An 11,262-nucleotide genomic window follows, 5' to 3' on the forward strand; every position below is an offset into this window, starting at 1 on the left:
TTGTTTGTTTTTTGGAAGATATTTTGTTTCTTACCCAAGAAGCTTCTTCAACTTCTGCCTTTTCAGCACATTTTAAATCCAGTAGCACGTTTACAATAGGCAATCCCTATAATCAAATATCTAGTGGACATATGGTGAAGTTTAAGATTACTCACCAAGATGAGCATAAAATAATTCTTGAAATTCTCATGGCACAAATGGAAAAAAATTTCAAACATCAAGTATTAGTCTAAAGCTTTAGGTAAGCTTTGTATATTCAAAATTTTCATATATATGATAGACCACACTAATAGTCACCATGAGGAATGCTCAAACCAAAGCAGGGATTAATATACAAGTTATCTTCCCTTTCTTGCACTAGTGTGGCAGAAACATCTCCAACTAGAAAGCCTAGTTTAAACTTCTAGAAAACAATCCAATATGCCTCCAAATTTAAACTCAATTGTCACATATTTCCATGCATCTCAAGACTGCATAAGGTTAAAGTACATAGGATAACTGAACAGATAGGGATATAAATGTACCTACAATTGCAGATTTAACTACTGCATTTAAGTAACTTACATACGAATCATTAGGAAAGAAATTAAGTCTTCAATATTAGCACTGGATTGCAATATTCTTGCATTGTAGGTCAATTTCTGTAGCAGTTGAATACTCTGTTAAATAAAAAGAAAATCAATGAAAGTATAACTGTTTGAATTAGATTTATCTGCATTTATTTTTCAGATGCATAGCCAGATAATTATTATACTATTTTGGATTTAGATTTTAATTACAATTTGTTGTAAATTTGTTTCTATCATTAGTATTTTATTTAAATGTTTGTAATTGTAAATGGCCAAGTGCCTTAAAATTGTGGGGGATATAATAAAACAATTCAACTGAAATGGTATTAAAATTATAACCTACTGATTGCTTTTTTTTAAAAAAAAATCACTTTATTTAAACAAAACGAAAATAACTATGAAATTCAATTTTCAGAGGTAATGTCAAACATTACAAAAACTACAACTCAGATAAAATATTCTTGCTTGATAAATCTATCTGTTTTCTCTTAACAGGTTTGGTCAATAAAATGTTGATCTGACTAATGCTTAAAGAGAGACTTATTATTACTGTTGTCCATTATTTCACATCATATCTCAGTTAATGTAAAACTTTATGATATAGTTGATGGAGCACGCATTTCTTTTATCAGACAAGTGCAGCCCAACATAGGTCCAGAGTTGTCATAAAATTCTTCTATTCAAATAGGGGAACATTTTATTCTTCCAGCTTTAAATGTTTTTCTTGGTTCAGTTTGTCTCTTGGCTTTTTTATTAAACTTATATTTTTACAATTTAATATATTGTAAACTCTCCAGCCAAATTTATGAGAGTATTACTTATAAGATTATAAGCAGATAAAACTACCGTGCCAGAGACAGAAGATTATAGGCAGATGTGGTTACCAGACACTATTTCCTTAATTGATTTCTTTTCTTCTATAAGTCTGGCTTGATTGGTTCTCAGAGATTGTTTTAAATCAACCTGGCTAACAAAAGCTATTAGCAAACTCCAGTCCCTAAGACTCTTTTGACTTTCCATTAGGGTTGAAAATGTCAGGAGTCATCTTAAACAATGTATCTGGGTAAATGATTTTCACACTAGTTTAAGCATAGTATCTAATCCTACAGTTAGTTATACTCTCAATTCTTCTCAAATAGGCATGTGCCATCATCTTATCTCTCTTCAAGTACTAATTCTGAAATTTCATCTGGCTTTCATCTTGACCAGGTTGGGGGCAATTCTGCATATAAAACATTCCTTTTCAGCAACATTATGCCTGAGTGACTATGACTCTATGAAAAGCTTAAGCCATTTGCTCCTTTGCTGTACTGGTAATCTTGAAAGATATATATTTATCCCATTTTTTAAATAGTCTGGTAGCCAGAACAATGTTCATCTGTCATTGCTTCTATCTGACCAGAACTCTTATTTTACCAGGTTGCCTAAATTTGTATCATTATTTGTTGCACTGTCTTACCTATAGCTAAAGTTTAGCACATTTTTTGTGATTCTCCCTGCTAAATGTACTACAGTTCTATAATAATGTATTTTATATCATTTCATTTGTTTCAATTTCATTGTACACTTGTTGTGCATTGACAGTGTTTGATTTGATTTATATCTTTTTAAAATTTTATTAATAATAATTACAGATTAATGCATTTTATTGGTGCGCTCTTTGACCTAAAGGCCATAATAAGGGTTTGATTGGATTGGATGTAGCAGTTTTTAGATAAAAATTTAAGAAGCAATCAAATTGTACTTGTAAACTATAATATAATTAAAAATTATATTTCTGATAGAAAGTGTGCAAATATTAATATACATTATTCTGATCTTTCTAATATTTATATTTCAACATAGTCTGAATGCTAAGCAGACAGGATTTGGCAACAGCTTACATAAGAGACCATTGGCTGCCAATACTTTCTTTTGTGGCATTTACACAAAACAAAATAATTAATAATAACAACAATAAAAATGTTATAATAATAATTTATTACATATAAAACATTACATTCTCTTACTTGCAATATTACTGGGTCAATAGGATTTGTAGAACTTCGAAGAATTACACTTGCAAGGGCACCACACAAATTGTAAGCATTCTGAAGGGCTTCTCTGGTTTCATTATCTAGAACTATAAGTAACATATATACAATAAAGGTATCACTAATATTGTAAGAAATATATTCAGAGAAACTGAAAAAAAAAGGAAAATCTTGTAAAAAATCATTTTTTTAACTTTTCCATAACCAGTTCCATCTTAACCCTAACCATTCTATATATAAATATAGGTAGTCCTTGACACATGACCATTTAAAATTACAATAGTGTAAAAAAGGAATCTTACAATCAGTACTCAGATTTACAACTGACACAGTATCTCCATGATTATATGATCAAAATTCAGGCACTTAGTAACTGGCATATATTTATGGAGCTTGCAGAATCCTTGAGTCGTATGATTGCACACCCCCAGGGTGCTTGCAACAAGCAAAGTCAATGGGGGAAACTGGATTTGCTTAACAACTGAAAAGTTAAGAAAATCAGGCACAACTCACTTAATGGCTTCACTTAGTGAAAGAACTTTCAGTCCCAATTGTGGCTGTATGTCAGAGACTACCAGTATACATATATTCAAAATATAAGCTAACTAAATTTAACAATCTGAAAACATTTCAACTGTTTCTCAGATAAAATCTCAGATTTTATATTTTGTAGATAATACATTTCTGGTGAAAGTGTCATAATCACTTCTTGTTTACATATTCCACAAAGAAATAAATGAGGTTGTACAGAATATGTTACAAATAGTACATTTCATGCTAGTTATCACTATTTTACTTTGTTATTATTTTTACAAGAATTAAACGGTTCTGCTCCAAACACTTGCAATGAATTATTTTTTTAAATTCTCATTCAAGGAAGTTTGATTCTAATAACAAGTGAACTCCTCATTAATTAAAAGTTTAATAGGACACACAGGCTATTTAAAAAAAGAAAGAAATCAGAGTCATCTATAAGATATCACATGTATTCCCAGCTATAAAATAACTTGTATATGCAACTCAAATACATTTAAAACTTACCTAACTGAGAAAGCAAGCCTACTACATTCAATGTTAATGGAGGGCTTAGATTTGGGTCCTCAATAAGTTCTACTAAGCAATTGAGGCATTCACTTGGTAAAATATGGTTTGATGCAAAAAATTTTGTCAATTTCAATCCTGAGATAACCTGAAAAAAATAAGACAATTGCTAAAAAAAAGACAATTAAAACCTTTAAGCTAATGGAAGATATAACTATATATAATGACCTTAACATAAAGTCTCACCTTTTCCTAATAAAACCAATAGAAATTATTCAAGTGACAGAACCTGGTGTGTGTGTGAGCCATGTGTATATACAGCATATAACAAACCTATATAATTGCTCACAAAAATCGTAAGGGTATATCTATGAAGTCACCACAAGTCAACTTGAAACACTTCTTTTTGTTTAATTTGCCAATTACTAGTATATTAACTTGCTGATATTTTTTCTTATGTAGCAACATCATTGAAGCAATGTGTGCTTTAAAACTACAAGAGATTTATTGGATGCGAAACATGATATGCAGAGATAAATCAATCCCTAGATCACAGATTTTTGTTGTTGTCCTTGTCACCTTGAACAGGTGCCTAATTACCTTAAATGCTGCCCAATTACCATGAGATAAGATGGGTAGTCTATACATAAATAAGACAATATTATACTCATCGTTATATATTTTAAGAAAATTTCAACTATCAAACAACTATAGAAGACAGAACTTGCAAAATAGCTCTGTACTAAACATACCTGTATCCCACTGGACTAATGTAAGTTTATTAACAAATCAAGTTATATATAACTGTGACCTTGTAGCTCTTTTGCACAGAGCATTAAAGTACAAATATGCAGCTTGGACATCGGCATAATAATGCACTCAACTCAAAGACTGATCACACTTTAGATTCATATTTTGCATATACAGTGAAGCATTGGAAACCTAGGATAGAAGAAAGCTACTGGGAAAACATCTCCCTTGATGCTAGTAACATAGTTGAATCAAAAAAAGTGGTACAAGACACTATTCTCTTTTTCTTGTTTTTCCCCTCTTTCTCACACAACTCATAGTATTAGAAGCAGAACAGAAAAGAGAAGACTGTTTTTGGTCTGTTCTTATTTCTTTTGCCATGAGTAGGAAGCATAAGCAAAGAGGAGGGGAAGTGGGTCTTGTCACCTTCCCCACAGAAGTACAGACCAGTTTCAGCAGGGTTATTTCTTATTAGAGGGAGGGAAGAAAGTAACACTCTCCATACCTCATCTCTGCCACAGGTGCAGATTGCAGTCACCTCCGAGCACTACGACAACCAGTTAGTGGTTGGTATGTTTCTCCTCACCTACTTGTGGTATGACTTATACCCCAACAAAACATCTATCAAGAGACATCTATTTAAATACATATGTGTTTTGATATGATTTATTCCCATCCACTTTTGCTCTTTCAGGCAGAATAGGGAGCAATTCTAAGGGAATTTTCACTCAAGAAAGGTTTACAAGGCATGGCTAAAAATGAACCAAGGACTTATCAGTCTTATCTCATAGGTGAGACATCAATCCTTCAGCTTGGAATCCCGAGAAAGAATATTAAACAAATAATAAAAACTCTGTTTCTTGTACTCCATAATAAGTACTGCAAGAACTAAATATCTAGTTTCAGAGATTCTATAACTCACCTTCATTTTCAAGCCAATTATTAATTATTAGATTTTTACCTTGCCTTTGTATTTGTTTTTATACTGGTCACTCAAGGTGGAAAACATACCTAATATTCCTATCTCCTATTTTCACTCCTGTTGGGTTGGTCTGCTACTGGTCTGAATTTTGCTGCTGTAAAGGACTTGACAAAGCCTGTACTTGGTGGCTGTGTAGATAGCATTCCTGCAGAGAAGGTCCCATAACGTTATAGTGGAGATACAGAGGCTAAAGAGCCACTTCTATTCCATTTCCCTGCAGCAGGGAAAAGAAACTTATCAGCCACTGTGGAGGGAGGGAGGAAGGGTTGTTTGTTAGTGGCAGAATACTAGTCCTAGCTCCGCTTTCCCACTTTCTCTCCATGGGTTGGCAATTCTATTCAAGAAGATGGCTGTGCCCAACTAGGAAGGTGAGGCTCTCGCTCCTGGAGCACTATCACCCTATAAAGCCACCACCTGCACAAGAAATCACCTTTAAAGCTGCCGCCTGTGCCAGAAACCATGAGTAAACCGGAGCCCAAAAAACGCTGGATTCAATTCCAACTACAACTGGCCTTAAATGCAAGCTACTCAATGCAAGAAGCCTTGTAAATAAAATACCTGAATTTCTCCTCTTACTAAATATGGCTAAATTCGACATCATATTTGTCTGTGAAACATGGCTCAATGCATCTCTCCCTGATTCCATTACCACAGTAAGAGATGATAATGTTTACCGATCAGATCATGAAATCCATAGAGGAGGTGGTGTTGCTATCTTCTATAAAAAGTCCTTACATCTAAAAACATCCAAATTACCTAGGAGCTTGCTCTTCCAGAGACCATTGTCTGTGAACTGTCCTTAAATATCACATTTCGATTCTTACTATGTTACAGAGCCCCTGATTATAACATCGAACATGTAAACAAGTTAAATTCACGACTAACATGGGCAACATCCTGCCCACACGCTTTTATCTTTCTTGGTGACTTAAATCTACCTCATATTAACTAGACCCTAAATGAATGTGCAACCGAACCCATACATGCAACCTTCTACAATGCAGTAACAAATCTGGAACTAGAACTAGTAACCAACAACACTAGACTTAACAACTGCCTTGATCTCATCTTCTGCAACAGTTTGAATTCAATTTACAGACTATAAATTAATGAACCCTTTTCAACGGTGACCACAGCATGACTGACTTTTGTCTCAACATATATCCTTAACATAAATCACCATAATGACAGGATCCCCAATTATAACTTCAAAAAAGGCAACTATGATCTTATAGACAATGATCTCTCATCTCTTGAATGGCAAATTCTACTCACTGGATGCAATACTGTTGAAGACCATTACAACATATTTTTACTTGAAGTCAAAAGAGTCATCAAACTATATGTACCAATAACAACTCCCAAAACCAGGAAAAACAAATTACCCATAACAATAAGGAAGCTCCAATCCAAAAAGAAATCCCTTTGGCAGAAAAACAAATCTGGTCACGTTGCCAACTTTAAAAGCCAATACAAAAATTTATGCCACCAGATAAAGACTGAATGCACCAATTATCACATTAAACAAGAGGAAAACCTTCTACGCACCAATTCCACCCATGCTTTCTACAATTTTGTAAACAACAAACTAAAAGACTCAAGGTCTATCCCACCCCTGAAAGGACCTAATGGTAAAGACTGCAACGATGACACCATTAAAGCCAATCTCTTTAACACATTCTTTGGCTCAGATTTGTAAACAGTAATGGATCATGCTCAATATTTCCTAGTCGAACTACAGACAACTACAGTGATCTAATACATATCGATTTTACAGAAGACAATGTTGAAAAAGCACTACGCAATCTAAAACCATCTCTATCTATTGGACCAGATGGAATATGTGCCTACTTCTTATAAAAAGCTATCCACTGCCGTAGCAGAACCTCTAAGCATGATCTTTGAAAAATCTTCCAGGACCAGCTTCTTGCCAAACTTATGGTCACTAGCCATGGTCATCCCCAACTTCAAAAAGGGAGACCCCAGCCTAGTTGAACATTACAGACCAATTTCTTTATGCTGCATCACCTGTAAAGTCATGGAATCAATTATTAACCAATCCATTATCCTCCACTTAGAGACAAACAACCTACTCTCTAACAAACAATTTGGTTCAGAAAAAAACAATCCTACAATCTGCAACACTTACACTGCAAAAACATATGGACTACACAACTCGATCAGGGCAAAGCAATTGATGCAATTTACATAGACTTCTGTAAAGCCTTTGATTTAGTGGCACACGACAAACTACTCCTAAAATTAAAATCTTATGGTATCTCTGGACACCTGCATAACTGGATAGAAGCATTCCTGTCAAACAGACAACAAATGGTCAAAATTGGGAGCATCCTATCAAATCCTGTACTTGTCAACAGTGGTGTCCCCCAAGGCAGCGTTCTAGGACCAACTCTTTTCATACTCTACATAAATGACCTCTGTGATCATATTAAGAGCAATTGCATTCTTTTTGCTGATGATGTAAAACTATTCAACACCACCAACAATACTGCTACTCTTCAAAAAGACCTCGACTATGTGTCAGAATGGTCAAACAAATGGCAACTTCAAATCTCAACAAATAAATGCTCTGTCTTACATATTGGCAAAAAAATCAGAAAATAAAATACAAGCTGAATAGTCAAGATCTTGTTGATGACCCAAACTTTGTCAAGAACCTTGGAGTACTCATCTCAAATGATCTGAGTGCTAGAGCCCACTGTAACTACATAGCCAAAAAGGCATTAAGAGTTGTTAACCTAATCCTGCATAGCTTTTTCTCTGGTAATATCACTCTACTAACTAGAGCATACAAAACATTTGCTAGACCAATATTTGAATACAACTCATCAGTCTGGAACCCGCATTACATATCTGATATTAATACAGTTGAGAAAATCCAGAAATATTTCACAAGAAGAGTTTTCCACTCCTCTACTTGTAGCAGAATACCTTATGCCACCAGACTTGAAATTTTAGACCTAAAAAACCTAGAACTATGCCACCTTTGGTCCGATCTCAGTATAGTATATTAAATCATACATTGTCCTGCCAGTGAATACTTCAGCTTCAACCATAACAATTCAAGAGCACACAATAGATACAAACTCAAGGTAAACCGCACCAAATTTGATTGCAGGAAATACGATTTCAGCAACAGAGTGGTCAATGTCTGGAATACTCTACCCGACTTTGTGGTTTCTTCCCCAAACCCCAAAAAGTTTAACCTTAGACTGTCTACTATTGACCTCACCCCTTTCATAAGAGGTCTCCAGGGGGCATGCATAAGCGCATCAATGTGCCTACCATCCCTGTCCTGTTGTTTCTTTTTCTTTTTTTTTCTTATTCGTATCCATTTCATGTATTCATAACCATGTTTATACTTATAGTGAAACTCAAAAAATTAGAATACCGTGCAAAAGTTCATTTATTTCAGTAGTGCAACTTAAAAGGTGAAACTAATATATGAGATAGACTCATTACATGCAAAGCAAGATAGTTCAAGCCATGATTTGTCATAATTGTGATGATTATGGCTTGCAGCTCATGAAAACCCCAAATCCACAATCTCAGAAAATTAGAATATTACATGCAATCAATAAAACAAGGATTGTACATAGAACAATATCAGACCTCTGAAATGTATAAGCATGCATATGTACTCAGGTACTCATATGTACCCCTTGGTTTGGGGCAACAATTACTTTTGCAACAATTACTTCCTCAATGCGGTGTGGCATGGAAGCTATCAGCCTGTGGCACTGCTGAGATGTTATGGAAGACCAGGATGCTTCAATAGCGGCCTTCAGCTCTTCTGCATTGTTCGGTCTCATGTCTCTCATCTTTCTCTTGGCAATGCCCCATAGATTCTCTAGGGGGTTCAGTCAGGCGAATTTGCTGGCCAATCAAGCACAGTAATCCCACGGTCATTGAACCAGGTTTTGGTGCTTTTGGCAGTGTGGGCAGGTGCCAAGTCCTGCTGGATATGAAATCAGCATCCCCATAAAGCTCGTATGTGGAAGGAAGCATGAAGTGCTCCAAAATCTCCTGGTAGACAGTTACGTTGACTCTAGATTTGATGAAGCAAAGTGGACCAACACCAGCAGATGACATGGCTCCCCAAATCAACACAGACTGTGGAAACTCCACACTGGACTTCAAGCATCTCGCAGTGTGCGCCTTTCCATTCTTCCTCCAGACTCTGGGTCCTTGGTTTCCAAATGAGATGCAAAAGTTGCTCTCATTAGAAAAGAGAACTTTGGACCACTGAGCAACAGACCAGTTCTGTTTTTCTTTAGCCCAGGTAAGACACTTCTGACATTGTTTGTTGTTCAGGAGCAGCTTGACAAGAGGAATATGACATTTGAAGCCCATGTCCAGGATCTGTCTGTGTGTGGTGGCTCTTGATGCACTGACTCCAGTCTCAGTCCACTCCTTGTGAAAGTGCCCAACACTTTTGAATGGCCTTTTCCTGACAATCCTCTCCAGGCTGCAGTCATCCCTGCTGCTTGTACATCTTTTTCTTCCACACTTTTCCCTTCCACATAGCTTTCTATTAATGTGCTTTGATACAGCACTTTGGGAACATCCAACTTCTTTTGCAATTACCTTTTGAGGCTTTCCCTCCTTATGGAGGGTGTCAATGATGGTTTTCTGCACAACTGTCATCTCAGCAGTCTTTCCCATGATTGTGATTCCTACTGAACCAGACTGAGAGACCATTTAAAGGCTCAGGAACCCTTTGCAGGTGTCATGGCTTAATGAGCTGATTAGAGTGGGACACTGAGTCTAGAATATTGAACCTTTTCACAATATTCTAATTTTCTGAGATTGTGGATTTGGGGTTTTCATGAGCTGTAAGCCATAATCATCTCAATTATGACAAATCACTGCTTGAACTATCTTGCTTTGCATGTAATGAGTCTATCTCATATATTAGTTTCACCTTTTAAGTTGCATTACTGAAATAAATGAACTTTTGCACAATGTTCTAATTTTTCGAGTTTCACCTATACCTGTTATATCTAATAATTGCTTGACAAAAAAATTTTAAAAAAGAAAAGAAAAGAAAAGCGGGAGCAATGGCTTTCTGGCACAAGGGGAACCACTACCACCACCACCCCGACTTTCCTACCACCAAAAGATAAATATCAGTGCAGGTGCATGAATCACAGTAGCCCTGACAGGCCAACAGCCGTAGACCAGGGCGACGTCCTTAAACGGTTTGGGGAGTGGCTTCTTTGCCTGTTCCGGTAGAGGCTCCTGCCAAAACAAAATAATGGCAGGGGCTACCTACATAAAGGGCCGAGGATCAGTTGAGGACTGCGTCCTACATTCAGTTCTTCAACGATTACTTGAGGTCTTTGCTCTAGGAGCGATCAGGACATAGCATATTAGCCCTTATCCACTTGGTTTATATATGGATCTTCTGCATATCTTTGAACTGTTCGCAAAAACGAAGCAATACTAGGGGGAATTGTCACGGAAAAGTTTCGTTATCGCTGAGGCAGCAGCAGGCCAGTTATTTGAACGCGCCTTAATTCTCTACCTATTTCTACTACAAAATATCCGAAAGTGGGAAGAAAAGAAAAATAAAGAAAGCTTTAAAACGGGTGGTCTATCGAGACTCTCTCTCACCTCTAAACTCCGCTGGAGCAGCGCTGCGTTGGGCTGGGTGCGAGCAGCTCGGTACTGAGAAGCCGCCAAGAGCAGAGACTTCATGCACGCCGAGGCGTCCATGGCCTCACCATCCGGAACGTCGGCCAGAGACAGCGTTAGCCCTCACCGAGCATTCAAAAATTTGTATTTGGCGCCTTGGCCGCCATTTTGCCGCTGTTGCTCCAGGGAAGGAAAGCCTCCGGAGTTGGGCGGAAGCCTCCGCCGCTCT

General features: G+C 36.5%; 1 protein-coding gene across 1 annotated transcript in view; it reads right to left on the reverse strand.

The window, feature by feature from the left end:
- Positions 1-11,262, reverse strand: part of CIP2A (cellular inhibitor of PP2A) — a 33,366-nt gene extending 22,104 nt beyond the window's left edge. Inside the window, exons 1-4 of the mRNA XM_026700788.2 lie at positions 11,013-11,262; positions 3,644-3,791; positions 2,579-2,691; positions 565-659 (exon numbers count right to left, since the gene is read on the reverse strand). Of these exons, the coding sequence (XP_026556573.1) occupies positions 565-659; positions 2,579-2,691; positions 3,644-3,791; positions 11,013-11,114 (458 nt within the window). The 5' untranslated portion in view covers positions 11,115-11,262. The remainder of the gene's footprint in view (positions 1-564; positions 660-2,578; positions 2,692-3,643; positions 3,792-11,012) is intronic.

This window comes from Pseudonaja textilis, chromosome 7 (genome assembly GCF_049901715.1).
Source record: "Pseudonaja textilis isolate UNSWEBS1 chromosome 7, rPseTex1.2, whole genome shotgun sequence".
Taxonomy (NCBI): Eukaryota; Metazoa; Chordata; class Lepidosauria; order Squamata; family Elapidae; genus Pseudonaja; species Pseudonaja textilis.